Source organism: Scyliorhinus torazame, chromosome 11 (assembly GCF_047496885.1).
Source record: "Scyliorhinus torazame isolate Kashiwa2021f chromosome 11, sScyTor2.1, whole genome shotgun sequence".
Lineage (NCBI taxonomy): Eukaryota > Metazoa > Chordata > Chondrichthyes > Carcharhiniformes > Scyliorhinidae > Scyliorhinus > Scyliorhinus torazame.
Window position 1 is genome coordinate 155,436,644 of NC_092717.1, and position 16,434 is coordinate 155,453,077.

General features: G+C 43.3%; 1 protein-coding gene across 3 annotated transcripts in view; it reads right to left on the reverse strand.

Annotated features, from left to right (window-relative positions):
* Positions 1-16,434, reverse strand: part of lpin2 (lipin 2) — a 148,442-nt gene that overhangs the window by 22,997 nt on the left and 109,011 nt on the right. For all 3 annotated transcript variants that reach the window (XM_072467905.1, XM_072467906.1, XM_072467904.1), the window contains exons 12-17: positions 15,548-15,637; positions 11,760-11,830; positions 9,107-9,248; positions 7,862-8,010; positions 5,144-5,230; positions 2,429-2,581 (exon numbers count right to left, since the gene is read on the reverse strand). In XM_072467905.1, the coding sequence (XP_072324006.1) occupies positions 2,429-2,581; positions 5,144-5,230; positions 7,862-8,010; positions 9,107-9,248; positions 11,760-11,830; positions 15,548-15,637 (692 nt within the window). The remainder of the gene's footprint in view (positions 1-2,428; positions 2,582-5,143; positions 5,231-7,861; positions 8,011-9,106; positions 9,249-11,759; positions 11,831-15,547; positions 15,638-16,434) is intronic.

A 16,434-nucleotide genomic window follows, 5' to 3' on the forward strand; every position in this document is an offset into this window, starting at 1 on the left:
GAATCGAGCCTGGGACCCAAGGCGAGAATCGAGCCTGGGACCCAAGGCGAGAATCGAGCCTGGGACCCAAGGCGAGAATCGAGCCTGGGACCCAAGGCGAGAATCGAGCCTGGGACCCAAGGCGAGAATCGAGCCTGGGACCCAAGGCGAGAATCGAGCCTGGGACCCAAGGTGAGAATCGAGCCTGGGACCCTGGCGCGGTGAAGCCATAGTGCTAACCACTCTGCTACCGTGCTGCCCTTTTTAGACACCTTTTAGTGCAATTTTGCATGGCCAATCCACCTAACCTGCACATCGTTGGACTGTAGGAGGAAACCGGAGCACCCGGAGGGAACCCATGCAGACACGGGGAGAAAAGTGTAAACTCCAGTCACCTAGGCCGGAATTAAAACCGGGACCCTGGAGCTGTGAGGCAGCAGTGCTAACCACTGTGCCATCATGCCGCCCAAATAGATACTGGTCTTTTGCTACTGCCTATGAAAAAGACATACTGCTCGAAAGTTTAGTGGCAGTTATGATCTGTAATACTGACTTTAGAGGGATTAAACCCCAGCTGCCCATAATAGATGGTTAAGTTAACTAAAATCTACCCCAAAGAATGCAAGGCCACTGAATCCCCAAAAAATGCAAAACAAACTCTACTTTTAAAAGGTTGCAGACGTACAGCAATGGTGCATGCAGGCTTCAACATGCTTTATAGTAGCATTAGTGAACAAAATTACACACCATCCAATGATTATCCTCAGAGGTACCATTAGGGTTGAGGTAGTTCCACAATGCTTATGTCTTGGATCAGAAATTCAGACCCACAAATGGCACACAGTAATCCAACACCCAACCAGATAACAGTTCCTTGGTATTCTAGGACACTGCTGATGTTTCTTTTAGTGTTGAGATAGAGGGTCAGCCATGATGATATTAAATGGCGGAGCAAGGAAGGGCCAAACAGCCTTCTCCTGCTCCTATTCTCTTATGTTTCTATGCTGTCTGACAAGCCCGACAGTGGGGAGCCAGTATGCTACATTTAGCCAAGATCACTACCACTTATTAAACCAATGCCTCAGTAGGTGGAACTAGCTGTACATCAGAAAGCTCTAAGTATTCTGTGCTACAAAGTTGCATCGTTTTGTCTGGTTAAATTTCAATGAAGACCTGCATATCAACTGGGGTGCTAAATCTTCAGCAAAGTTCCCTGAACTTGGGAGGTGCTGTATGTCTGCGGCGAACACTTAACATCGAACAATATCTCAACTGAGCTTGAGCAGGCGCCGGAATGCGGCAACTGGGCACTTTTCACAGTAACATCATTGAAGTCTACTTGTGACTATAAGCGATTATTACATTATAGTAGCTTTAAAAATCCTTATAGCGATAGGTTTCTGGGCATGTCAAATACCTGTCAAACAAACTGTCAACATTATGAGGTAGATTTTCCAGGTCTTTTGGGAATGGGCTGAGAGACAGAGGGCTGTCAAAATGCTGGAGGATGGTATCGGGGAGTCCAGTGCCATCCCGTCACCATGCCATATTGCCAGTGGAAGGCACACTGGTGGTCTGGACGCCCATCGGGAAGCAAGTAAATGTCACTTTTACTGCCTTCTGTCCATGTCAGGTGAGCCCACCCTGTGATGGCGAGGTCCTAGTGGATTCTGGGGATAGGGTGGGGAAGGGGCCTCTTTTACAAACACTCCATGGCCGCAGGGCGACCCGGCTCCAGCATCTTACCACAACTGCCTTCTTGGGTACGGGGCCATTGAGGTGCCCTGCAACGTCAACAATGGCCACCATGAGTGGTGGCACTAATGAGGCAGCCGAGCTGCTGGCCCTATAATTGTCCTGGCAGCTTTTAACCTGGCTACCATCCTTAATTGTACATCGCGGCCTGTGAATTGGCCGCAAATAGGCACATGCCACCCTGGCATCTGCTGACGTAGAATTGCCACCCACCTTCGACCCGATGGTGGGACCTGTCAGTAATCAGCAAGACTCAGTCCATGTTTCAATGAGAGCGTCCTAAGCAACATCAAAAGGCTATATTTTTAAACAACTAATGAAATAACCTTATGTCATGAACATACAGTGCAGAAGGAGGCCATTCAGCTCATCGAGTCTGCACCGACCCATTTAAGCCCTCACTTCCACCCTATTCCCGTAACCCAATAACCCCTCTTAACCTTTTTTGGTCGCTAAGGGCAATTTATCATGGCCAATTCACCTAATCTGCACGTCTTTGGACTGTGGGAGGAAACTGGAGCACCCGGAGGAAACCCACGCAGACAGGGGGAGAACGTGCAAACTCCGCACAGACAGTGACTCAGCGGGGAATCGAACCTGGGACCCTGGCGCTGTGAAACCACAGTGCTATCCACTTGTGTTACCATGCTGGCAATTGTAAAAATATTTCTTTGCTCAAGATCTTGCCACATACCTATGTAATGCTGAAAAAAGGCTGCTCGGAGCTAGTAGCAAGGGTCCTCTGGGAAGGATAGTTCCTTTATCATTCACCCAGTGCAAATATTCTCTCGTCATGTTTGCCATCCCAATGGCACGTGCCGAACAGTAGAGAAATTTATAACCATTCCTTTAAGCAAACAGCAGAGAACAATAAGCATCACTGTATGGTACATAATTAATACATAACAATTGTATGGTGGGCTACATGCAAACCACCTGAACTTCTCAGTTAGCTCCAATGCAGAAAAGGTTACTTATTTTGTACAACAGTATGTTTTGTTCCCAACTGATGTCTAGAGGAAACTGGAGTTTTGGCTTTTTCTAACCTTTCTGGCCATCATATGAAGAGTGGTCATGTTACCAGAGAGACTGATCTTCACATCTTCTGGAAAGGTAGGCAGAAAACTCAAAGCACTGGCAAAGTTAGGGAGGTTGGCAGCATTGCAGGACAAGACAAACAGCACCTTGAATATATCCCATCTCCTAGTTAAGAGAACAGCCAGGTGCAAAATGAGTTCTGGAGTAGCTATTTTCAAAATTATTTTATATGATTATTATTAATCAGTTCTGGAAAATTAAAGACTTCCCTTTGGGGGGGGGGGGGGGAAATCATTCCTTAACACGTTACTACCATAGTGTTGTTGTCGATAATTAAAATGATAACATATTTATCTTGTAATTATACAGTGTACATTATTTGGCTCTGCTAAATTGTTTACTTTGGTGAAACAATCTAAAGTTAAAATGTGCCTGAAATTCTACTTTAATAAATCTTTACTAATTTTTATATAAATGGGTTTGTAATTAGAAATGCAGAAATAATACAATCCATGTTTTAATATATAAATGTTTAAAAAATCTTCTGCAAACATATTTGGTTTTGAAAACGGACTTGATTTAACAACATCCAGTTAATGACTTTCTTTCTTTCACAAGTGATCTAGATTCTAGAGACAAGAGTTTTCAGTCAACTGACAAATGGATTTGGGTCCAATTCCTTTCATAGAAACTGCGGACACTGAAGTGTGTAGTGCTTGGGAGTGCAGAAGTTCTTGCATGTCTTCTAATTTGGTTTAGCACAATGGGCTAAATAGCTGACTTGTAATGCAGAAGGCAGCAGCGCTGGTTCAATTCCTGTACCGGCCTCCCCGAACAAGTGCCGGAATGTGGCGACTGGGGGCTTTTCACAGTAGCTTCATTGAAGCCTACTTGTGACAATAAGCTATTATTTTTATTGTACCTTTAACATGGTAAACCACATTCCAAGGACCTTCACAGGAGAGTTTTTAAACCAAATGTGACACCGAGCCACACCACATAGGAAGGTATTAGGGCCGATTACCAATGAGGCATGGTTTAATGAGGGTACTAAAAGGAGGAAAGAGACAGAAGTTGAGGGAGGAAATTCCAGAGCTCAGGAACTTGGCAGCTGAGGGGAATCCTCAACAGGTCTGAATGGAAGGACCACAAATTAGAGTTGTAGGGTTAGAGGAGAAAGCAGATAGGGAGAAGCGCAGCAATGGTGGAATTGGAAAACAATTATGGGAATTAAGATGCAACTTGACAGGGAGTTAATACAAGTCAGCGAACACATTGTAGTGGCTGACCGGAACTTGGTGCGAGTATGGATATTGACCTTAAGTTTACAGAGTGTAGAAGGCCAGTCAGGATTACATTGGAATCGGCACGATTCGAGGCAAAATAGACACAGAGGAGGGTGAGCTGAGGCAGATGTGGAGTCAGGGAAAGGTTGCAGAGGTGGAAATTGGCGATCCGAGTAATGGCATTAAAATGACTCAAATGAAAATGATAAACCTCATTCTCTGTGACTATGTTGCATGAGACTTCCCATGTCCTGTTTATAGTCATTGACATGGTATTCGAATACCTTCCCTTCATTGTCCAGATGGAGAGGCTGCTTCCGTTTAGTTCCACCATTCATTCCTGTCTGATCTTAGCTAGAAATTCTCCAGCAATGCTTTCACTTCTGATCCATCACCACAGAGTCCCTCATGAATCATCCTTGGCTCTCTTCTTTATAGACCATAAGATATAGGAGCAGAATTGGGCCATTTGGTCCATTGAGTCTACTCCACCATACGATCATGGCCGATAGGTTTCGCATCCCCATTCTCCTGCCTCCTCTATCCCCATTCCCCTGCCTCCTCCCCCGTAACCCCTGATCCCCTTATCTGCTGTCCCATGGAGACATTATCTCCAGACATGGGGTCACCTTCCACGTTTATGCTGACAATACTACTCTGCTACCTCTTTACACCAGAATTGTTCCTTGCTATCAGATTGTTACATCAACAGCTAGTTATGAACAAGTCACACTTTCCTCCATAGGTCTAATGCTGCTATGGTTGTTGCCAGAGGTGCAATTTATGCTACAATTTATTTTGGCACATTTAGAGTAAAGCCCTGCTTCCCATTTTGATTGTTGTCCAGCACCCCTTCTGGAAATTTGCATTTCTGGATGCAAGGCAAGATTACGCTCAGCTGTGGCAATCAAAGTGGGTAAGCAGTCAAGACTCAAAGACCAAAGGGGCAGAGTATTTGAGGGCAGCCAGTGCCATGGAACCATATCTCAATAAAGATTTTGGTAACTTGCAATGGTGCGGGGAAAGAAAAATCAATTCAACTCTTTGCAATGTTACTTTTTCTTAGATGTGAATTCCAGACATACTCATGAATCTTATGATAAAGTCTGGCGATCCCAGGGTGAGTCCAGTCCTTGCCCAGCTGAGGAAGGATCTGCCCTAAGGCATCAGACCTATAAAAAAAATATATAAACATCATAAATTATCTGAAACAACCAAGCTTAAGATCTAAAGTTGTAAATAGATTAGTGCATCATTGTATACGGTTTTAAATAGGCCCACCACAAATAAAATTCAAGTAATATTAATAAGGAGGTAAGATGCAAATTGTTCCACTGCAAGTAACACAATTAACCATTAAGGTATCAGAATATGGCAAAGTGAGCAGTTCATAAATAAGACTGGTTGATTGATAGATACACCTGTTATTTTATGCAATTGATGCCTATGAGTCCAATGGAAGTGTTTCCTCTGGACCAGATACAAGATCCAGGGCCTGGCCATGAGGAAGGTTTGTGGGGAGAAAGGAAAAGCAGCTGCAGAGGGGGGAAGGAAAACCTGTCACTAAGGTTGCTGGAGGAGGAGCCAGCCTCAGATCTGTCAAAATTCCCAATAAAGAATTGGTGATGGGAAGCAAGATATGGGGGTGGCACATATGCAGAATCTTCCACCATGTTGTTGGTACCCGATGTGCATATGGAGGCGACTCCAACTTGGGCTAACAGGGTTTGATGAGCATGGATTTCTTAGTTTGCAAGCCAAATTATTAAGAAATTGACACCTACCTGCAAGGTGCATGCTTATCGAGTAAAGGAGTACACAGTCTCCCTTCAATTGGAGCACCACCCTTGCAGGTTGGCAAAACAGTGGTACAGTTGGATTTTAACCAATTAAAACCACAGTGACTTTTCCACTAATATCTTGCGTGTTGGGACCATTGGTTTACAGGAATATTTGGGTGTAAAGTCAGTGAATGACAAAGGAAAAAAAATCTATCTAATTCGTACATGAGTTGAGGGAGATGGGGAATGGTGTTGTTTTTGCCAGGAAGGTGAAGAGTGAAAGAGGGAATGAGAAAGAAAGAGAGAAAAAAAAATAGAGAGATAATCTGTGCACGCTTTCATTTTTTGGAATAAAATATTGTCTTGATATTAATGTAAATTTTAATAAGCATAAAGATGGAGTGTAATTAACTACCCAAATGTTCTTCCTGTTTTAGGTGTGCTACTGTGCACCTTGCTGGTAGACAAAATAAAGCTGGAGACAAAGGCATTAGCAGTCTGTTCAAAGTCCCTCAATTGTCATAGACAACATCTGGAGAATGACAGATAAGAACAGGGGCCCCAAAGATTCATGGGTCTTCCAGCACACACACACAGTTGCCAGGAATGGTATACATTGTGTTTGGGGAAGAACCTTAATCCACCACAAACAAAGTCATCCATTTGGGGGAGGTGTGGGGAGGAGAAAACACCCAGGTTGAAGGCATTCCTAGGCTTTGTTTTGAGACTCACCAACAGATGATGCATTGAGAAGGATGAACACTGGGTGCAACAGGATGCAAGGCACTCCCAGATGTCCTGGTCTGGTAAACCAGGAAGAGAGCAGTGATGGCTTTTTAAAATGTAAATTTAGAGTATCCAATTCATTTTCTCCAATTAAGGGGCAATTTAGTGTGGCCAATCCACCTACCCTGCTCATCTTTAGATTGTGGGGGCGAAACCCACACAAACATGGGGAGAATGTGCAAACTCCACACGGACAGTGACCCAGAGCCAGGTTGAACCTGGGACCTCGGCGCGGTGAGGCAGCAGTGCTAACCACTGCGTCATCGTGCTGCCCCAAGTGCAGTGATGGCTGATGCTATTCATTCCACCTCCAGTAAACTGTCAGATGCTATTGATGTGACGCATGGTGAGCACGCAGATAATTACTCAAAATTAGGAATCTCCTCATGACCCTGATAGTTCTGTGGTGGTGATTGGTAGATGTTCCTGTCAGAACAATCCAAGTACTTGTCCGGGTTTGAAAACCAACATATTTTCAGCCCCATAGAAGAGAGCAGGAACAAAGTACAATTCAACAACACTGCACACAACTTGCAGAACAGATACAAACAGGAATGGAGAAGAGAACAGAGCTATAAAGCAGATGACCTTTTTTAAAATCCTGGTTCTGTTGAATGAAACTTATAAACTTCACTGTGAGAAGCTGTTCAGTGTCGTTATAGAATGATTCTGGAGGTATGGATACTGAAAAAAAGACAACGAGGCAGAACAAAAGGAAAACTGGATCATACAAAGTTCAAAGGGTGGGGTTAATGAACACTACAGAGCAGTCAGGCTATATAAATGGAAAATACAGCTCAACAAGCAAATTAGCAAGAGGAAGAAGTGCAGGAAACAGAAGAATTTGCCAATGACATGGTGCCAATTGTATACGTTAAAACAGTCTATCAATACAGAAAATTCATTAATTCTGAAGCATGAGAATATTTTGGTAAGAAAGAAATATAACGGATAAAATCTAGCATCCATGAAGTTTACGAAGACATAATGAACAAAATTTTGGACTTGCAGCGATATATATTTTTTAAATCATTGTACACAAACTGCTACATTATGAATAAAACATCATACACAAACAAGGAAACACGTGCATAAATTACAAGGTTCATTGAGAACTTAGCATGCAAGAAGCTTTTTTAAAAAAAACATTTATTCCTATGTATGCAGTACTCCATATATCCATCTAATGAAAATAATTGCTGTTAAAATACAAGTGCTTCCATCTGCAAAACCTACTTGGTTATCGTTCCATCAATATCCGATATGACGACTTTATCATCCCAGTTCCAGAGGTATATGGTTCCTTCACAGCGACAGGTACCTTGATACTGAGTTGTTATACTAAATACCGCATCATTTGGCCCCTCTTGCAATTTCAGGCTTGCCTAGGGTATACACACACACACAAATAAAATTTAGAACAAAAAAATAAATAAAAAAGCAGACTGTTCTGCATTTAAAAAACTGGAGTAGGTTGCTCAAGATCAACCTCACAACATTGGTCGCAGTCACACTCTTGTACTGTCCAAATAACCAATCTTCAGGTGCCCACATGATATTTCTTAGAGGCTCAAAGGTACCCCATGACTAACATCCGTATCCACAAGGATGACAAGGTAGGAACCAGGATTCTTTTTTAAAAATTTACCCCGCATCCAGAATGTCAAGACCAATTGCTACACTTCTGTTGTCATCCAGTTCAGATTGAACAATAAAACATGTAGCTTTCCTACCCTGCGTTGGTCAGTTCAATAGGAGGCAACATTAAATAATAAACAAATGGAACCATAATAGGAGGAGACCATTCAGCCCAAAATGTCTTGTACATGTTGAAAAAAGGCCATCCAGCTTAATTCCACTTTCACCTCCTTCGGCCGGTGCCCCCCGGTCTTGCTTACTGCAGCTCAAGTGCAGTCAAAGTTTTTTTTTAAATGCATGGAAGCTTCATGCTTCTCCCATCCTTTCCAGCAATAAGTTCCAGACCCCTACTGTAGCCCGTGGGTCAAAAAGGTTCTTCACAAACTCGATTAGCAATTATATTAAATCTATGGCCCTTTTTATTGGCCTCTCCCTGGTTAATAGATACTTAACTATTCTATCTAAACCCTCAATTTCAAAGGCCTTACTTAAATTTCTGCTCAGCCCCCTATGTTCCAAAGAAAGCAACCCCAGCTAATTGCTCTACTCCTAGTAATATATTGTAAATATTCACTGTACCCTCTAGTGTGATCACATCCTTCCTGATAAGCAGTGACAGAAACTGTAGCCAAAATGTGGCGACTAGGGGCTTTTCACAGTAACTTCATTGAAGCCTACTTGTGACAATAAGCAATTTAAAAAAAAAAAAATTAAGTCAGGTTCTCTGCATTGAATTAACAAAATAGGAACAATATCTGTCTACCAGTGTGTATAGACTTAATAATGCACCTGTACACATTTCTAAAGACTAAAACAGGCAAATATCATGGGGAAAATGCTTACAATTTGTTCTGAGGATAATCTCAGAGACTTCTTGTAAGAGATGGAACATCCTTGATTTGGGATCTCAGACAGATTTGGCTCACTTGTTGATCCATTTAAGTTAGTTGAATCTTCATCACTAGAGAAGTCCCCTTCTTTGGATCTAATCAAAATGTTGATAAAAGATTAGAATCACACATTCACAGAAATGGTGGCAAAGAGCAAGCATGAGTTTATAATCTCTAAAAGAGGTATTATATATTATAATTCACATTAGTAGTTCCGTGCAGTCTCCGATTTCATGTGAATGTTACATATTAAATGATGTAAACAAAAACATTTTCCAATTAGAATTATTTGAAGAAAATGTTAAAATTCAATAGGAGTCTAACATAACTGATACAGATAACACATATGCTGAACAAACAGCATGAGCTGTTTGTTATGTTTGTCTGTAGATTTTCTATGGGTTTTTCCATTGAACTTGAAGTTATCAGAAATACAAATCATCAGAAAGGTGTCTTCCACAGGGGGCCTGGGTGAATAGGACAAGCTATCGTAAAGGGTTGAGTATCTTTGGAACTCTGACACAGAAATCTTTGGGAGTGGAGTCCACGTGTATATTTAAGGCTGAGATAGATTCTTGATCAGTAATGGAATCAAGGGTTATGGGGAAGGGACAGGAAAATGGACGCGAGGAATGTTGGATGAGCAATGATCCTATTGAATGGCAGAGCGGACTCAGAGCCAACTGGCCTACTCCAGTTCCCGTTTTGTATGGTCTTCGCTTGTTAACCAGTTTAAGAACATATTAGCAAGAGCAGACCATGCAGCCTCAACTCTGCTCAGTCATTCAAAATTATCACGGTTGATTTTCAGACAACTCCATTTCCCTGTCCACTCTCCACAGGCATTAATCCTGGAGACAAAATAGTTTCTAATCTCAGCCATAAATATGTTCAATTATGGAGCATCCACCACTCTCTGGGGTAGAGAATTACACCGATTCACCAACCTTGCTGATCTAATACCTAAATGATCATCCCCCTAATTAAGACTGTGCTCCCATATTCTAGATTGCTCCGCCAGGGAAATAACCTCAGCTTTTAATCCCGTTATATAACTTTTATTCATTATAGTAGCATTTCTGTTATATTCAGTGATTTATTTTATTTTGCAAGTTATCCCAGCTAGGAATGCAGTGCTGCCAAATACCGTACAGTCTTTCAACTTGTATATTGTTTTTTCTGCGCAAGAAATATCAGATTAGCCATGAACTCATTGAATGGCGGAGCATTATCGAAACATAGGCTTTAACATAAAGGTTCTTTTAGGAATCAATGATTCACAAAGCTGTTTCACCTAAAGTCGTGATTTTCAGGAACACAAAAGGGTGTAGGCCACAAGATCCTGGGAATTTGGCAGATTTTAGTCCCTTGCATTTCTTTGCTGATATTAATGACCTCAAGTTGCTCACTCTAGCTCCTTTCTTTATGGTAAATAATCTATAATCTTTGCTGTAAAGAGACACCCCTGTCTCAGCCACTTCCTCACTTCCCATGATAATTTCTCCTGGCCACTTCCTCATTTCCCATAATTTCTTCCGTAACTGCCTCTGTGGGACCAATGTTTACTTCAGCAACTCCCTTTTTCTATACTTGATATTCATGAAGGCCCGACTTCTCAACCTTGCCCCTCACATGAGGGGTGATGATCCTCAGGTTAAATCTCCACCAGTCAGCTCCTAAAACATTCCTCAGGCTTACAACTTTGCAACATTATAAGCCTATTCTTTTAATCAAATGCTATTGTTAACTTCCTTAGTAAATCATAGATGATCCTTCTAGCTGAGTTTTAAAAAAAATGAAATGTGTTGTTGAACATTTTGAATTGCTTCTTATAAAGGTTTCCCGCGGTTTATTTAATGCCATATCTTTTAGTCTATTGACCCAATAGCCAGCTCTCCACTCATGTCCAAGTAACTGGCTTTGATAAGTTCAGATTCTTTCTCGATGTCACTCAAATTTACAATGGAATTCAATTGCATAATGATCAACCTTTTGCTAGCGTATCTTTTACTGAGATTACTTAAATAATTCTTACTGAGAAATACGGGGCCCGATTTTAACTTTAAGTTAATGCGTTATGGAGAGTTAAAAATCAGGCCCACCGTGTCTGAAACAGGAAGCATCAGTTTGATTACTCAGTTTAATACTAAATTATGTTATGTGTGTGTATTTGAGTGCATGCGCGCGTGTGTCTTGTGAGTCGGAATGTGAGAGAGCAGGTGTGCGCGTGGGTGGGGAAAGCTGTGGCGAAGTAAAAGCCAAGTACAAATTTTAAACACTTTCACACTGTAAAGTGTGGATAATGACAAAAGCAAGATAAAAATGGAGTAGAGGTGCAGAGAACCATCAACTCTATTCCCACATTAATACATCCCTTCCTCTCACTCCACTATATCAATACAGGTGTTCCACCTGGGTGTAAGCGGGGTTTACTCCCAACTTTTGGACGTTGATGAACAGGAGCAGAGTTCTCTCCCCCACAACCTCTGGTGAAGAAAACATGAAAATTCCTCCACAAGCAAGGATGCTCGAATATAAAAGACTCTTCAATGCAGTCTACTTAATATTATTTTTATTACAAGTTATAGTGAAGTGTTAATATTCACCTGTTGGTGGGAGAGTTTCGGTTTTGATCAGGTTCGTTCCTTTCATTCAATTTCTCTTGTTTTGTTTCAGGCTATGGGAATGCATATAGAAACCTTTATTATAAAGATGATAAGAAACCATAGAATGAGAAAATGCTTTTCATGACTTCAATTTAACAATCCACAGAGCATTTATTATTATTTTTTATATTTGTTTATGGGACGTGGGCTTCGCAGGCTGTGCCAGCATTTATTGCCCTTGAGGGGGCAGTTAAGAGCCAACCACATTGCTGTGGTTCTGGAGTCACATGTAGGCCAGATCAAGTAAGTATGGCAGATTTCCTTCCCTAAAAGGACTTTAGTGGACCAGATGGGTTTTTAATGACAATGGTTTCATGGTCATCATTAGACTTTTAATTCCAGATTTCCACCTGCAGTGGTGGGACTTGCTGGATCCCCAGAGCATTACTCTGGGTTTCTGGTTTACTAGACCAGTGACAACACTGCTATGCCACCGCCTCCCCATACACGATCCAGTCAACATTTTAATCTACTCAGGGAAGATCCTCGCTTCCCCACTCTTGCCCACATCTGACAGGGGAGAAGGCTGCTAAATAAGCACTTCTCCCTTCATTTGTGTGTTTATTGCCACTGCTGGGAGATCTATTGCCAGTTTCCACATGGTGGCCCTAAGAAATGGCAACAAGGTGATAGGGAAATTCACCAGTGACCCATGCTCCATCTCCCGAGCACAATTTGCATTTGGCAGGTATGGAAGATGTGATGGGAGCAGCCCTGGCAGGGCAGGAGGCATAAAAGGCTGATTGGTCAGTGAGGTGGGAGCAGGCCACGCTATCCAAATTTTCCAACATTCTGTGGTGCAGGAGGACTCCCAATCTTTCTCTATAGCCAGGAAGATTTTACTATCAACCCTAAATACCACTGTCAGCTTATAACAGTTTAAAAAGTAGTTATTAACATGGATCATTACCAACTGTAAATTTTACTCATCTTGTGGAACGACAGCAGAAATAACAGGACTGGACATGAACTAATCTAAACGTTATTACCGGAGTCCAAGAACAATCTTATAAAATATCCCTATTACAGGAGATAAAGGGCGCGATTCAGCGGACTTGAAACCAAGTGCGTTTTCGGGCACATCTGGCAGGGTGTTTCGCAGTGGTTGCTGCGCCAAGAATGACGCCGCTTTGGGCCTTGGGGAGTTATTCCCCGCCGAGGCCACACTTTAGTTGATTTCTCCTCACAGATCGGAGAGTCATTTTGACCAGCAGCCTCTATCTCTGTATTCCTTCCATCACTTTATGGAACCCCCCCTTCAAACCCAACCTTCTAGTGACCCCGAGAATCCTCCCTTTAATTGGCAAGGCCATCTAGGCCCAAACCCTGGCAGTGTCAACCTGGCATCTGAGCCTCTTGGCATTGCCAGTGCCCCTGACAGCACCACCCAGGCACCCTGGCAGTGCCACGGTGCTCAGATGCAGGGAGTGTGCCAGGGTACTACCCAACCCTGTCGCCGACCACCTGGGGGTATCTAATAGCTCCCCATAGGTGCCGTCATGCCTGTTCCAAGTTTGTGGAAATGAGTTCCAAACAGCGATCTGTTCGCTGTTGACCGGCTCAGCCATTGACTTCCAGGCACTGGGTGAGTGCAGCGGCCAGGTATTTAAATAAGCCTAGTAGTTCATTTAAATATGCAGATCTGGATCACGCCCAGCAAATGCAAGATCCAGATCACACAGGCGGAGCGAGTTGGGCGACTCGCAATTGGCCAGGTGCAGAGGTAGATTTGGGGCTCTCGTGAAATTCACCTGTTGCACCTGACAATTCGCCCAAAATAATTTCAATGCAAATTTGAGTACTAAATATTAAAAATTACTTCAGGAAAAATACCCAATGGGCAAAGGTTGATGTTTGGAAATGAGCATAAGAAATATCTTGCTACTTTGAATCCATACTCAAAGTGATGGTTTCACATGTGCTTAACTGAGCAATTAGACATGGGGCCATAACTTCATAGAATCCCTACAGTGCAGAAGGTGGCCATTCGGCCCATCGAGTCTGCACCGGCTCTTGCTCCAATAGAGCACACTACCTAGGCCAAACCCCCTCCACTCCGATCCCCGTAACCCCACCTAATGTTTTGGGCAATATTAGCATGGCCAATTCACCTAAGCTGCACATCTTTGGACTGTGGGAGGAAACCCATGCAGACACGGGGAGAAAGTGCAAACTCCACATAGTCACCCGAGGCCAGAATTAAACCTGGGTCCCTGGCGCTGTGAGGCAGTGCTAACCACTGTGCCGCTGGCTATCAGCATTAGCCTCTCTGTCCATTTATTTTTCTTCCATGCCTGTCCCACCTGACCTTCTGTCGAGGGTCTAGCGGGAGCCAAGCAGCACAGCTGTTTGCAGTCCAGCCTCATGGTCCAGCTCTGTCGGATTTAAAAAAAAACAGCACTAGCTGCCATAAACCAGACAAGTTTGATATTACGATAGGAAGTGCTTTTAACATGGTTTCTTAAATGGTTTTGATATTTGTAGGGTAGGGGTTAAAATATGCTGACAAGAGAATGTGACTTAGTTAGTGACTATTGTATCTAGGGGAAAATTACAACTTGTTTGCAATGGAACAAATTTTGATGGGCCCACAGATACAAGGGTGAAAGTGTGTCTTTGGTCTAGCAGGCTCTAGTTACAGAGGTGGGGTGACACAAGATAACTTGCACCTTAAGTCAGTGGAAACGTGCACCTTAAGTCAATAGAAAAGGTGAATTTGGACTATTTCTAACCACGGGAGAAGGAATATTAAGACAGAGATAAAAGTTAGGAAATTAGAATCTTTGTTGCCAATGTTACCATACTTCTGGTGTATGACTCTTGGAGACAATTCAAACTTCAGACAAAGAGAAAGAAATCATCTGTGCTGGAAACACTCAAGGACTCCCAGGATCTCAAGGAATGAGGAAAGTCTACTTTTTCTTTAATGCTGTGTTAATTACTACGTAGAATCTTGCTTAACTAATTCTGTTTGATTCATACATATTAGTTATTCATACCTTTTTAGGTCAAGCACAACTGAGGACCCTAGTTTTAGAAAATAAGAATTTGGTACCCAAGTATTTTACTTAGAAGGGTTTTGCACCTCAAAACCTGAAAATCTTACAACAGGCCAGGGAGAAAGCAAGTGTTCAAGGCAAGTCAACAGCAATTGGGGGAGATCCAAGGTTTGGGGTGGGGGGAGGGGGGAGAAGGAGAAGGAAATTGTACCTCAGGGTGGGGGACAGTGGTGTGGTTGGGATGGCAGCATTACAAGGAATACCAAGTATGGCAGTTAGTCAGGTGTGGGAGAGTCCCAGGCAGGAGGGGGAGGAGAGAAAGAGAGAAAAAAGGGAAGGTGTGGTTCAGTCTGTTAGCCAGAAGTTAGAAAAGTTTTTAAATTCGTCGAACTTTTTTTTTTTTTTTTTTTTTTTTTGAGTTAACTATTGGTGCAACCTTGTCCGGACCATCCGAAGTTTGCAATTTCAATTGCATTTTCCGATGGTCCCCAGCACAGGGCAATGTTCCAGAGTATTTTTGCACTTCTGGGCAATTGCTGTACAAAAACCTTATTTGTGAAGTCGTGAGGGGGATTCCCTCGTACATCTTTGGAGTATCCTGGGAGTTGAGGGGTTATGGGCCACAGTGTAACAACTAGGAGCAAAGCTGGAAAAAACACCTGATTCAATTATAAATTCTCAAATATGCTCCATCCCATCTCTCATGGAACAAATTGGCAATACTAGTACCTGCGCGGCAACGTTGTCCTTCTTGCGCCAGAACCACCACCCGCCAGACTTCTTTGGCATCTTCACTTTTACCCAGTCATCAATTGTTACCTACAGGTGCAGAATTTGTTTCTGTTTTTTTTAAAATGACAAAAGACTACATGCATAACAGAGCTAGACAAAAACAATGGGCTGGATTCTCAGTTCCTGCGTCTAAGTGCTGACGTCAACGGAGGGCCCGTTTCACGATGGAAAAATCGACTCAAAACATGCACCAATATGCTACCGGTGAGGGGTGGAATGTGCGGAAAACGGTCGAGAATTGGCAGATCCGTGCTGCACATGCGCAGAGCTGACAAGCTGCAGCCGCATATGCACCGGAAAAGATGGCGCAGCTGTGCTTGACAGCGCACCCACCCACCCTGACCCCACCTCCTGGCTACCCCCCACCACTCCCCCTAGCCCTGGCAGAATCCCCCCCGACCAGCGGCACGGATCTCAGCCTAGTGTGGCGGTGCTGGGTATTGTCCGCACGCCCCCTCTCTCTCTCTCTCTGTAGCTGCCGCTCCAGGCTCACGACTGCCTAGACCACACATTGTCCGTGCCACCGGGAACTTGGCCCATCGGAGGCGGAGTATCGCGGGGTGGGCCCGCTAATTGACATTCCAATGGGTTGCGACTCGCAGGGCACGTGTCCCGATGACGCTAATTTGGAAGGGGCGGAGCATCGCGACTAGGAGTCAAACCAGCGGCTGCCGCAGTTTCGGCCTCGGGAGCCATTCTCCGCCCGATCGTCGTTCCCGATTACGGCGTCGGGCAACGAACAATCCCGTCTCTTGTTCCCCATTCATAGGTTTGCTCAACTATTACTATATTTTCCAGTTTCCCCACAGCTAGAGTTTGTTATA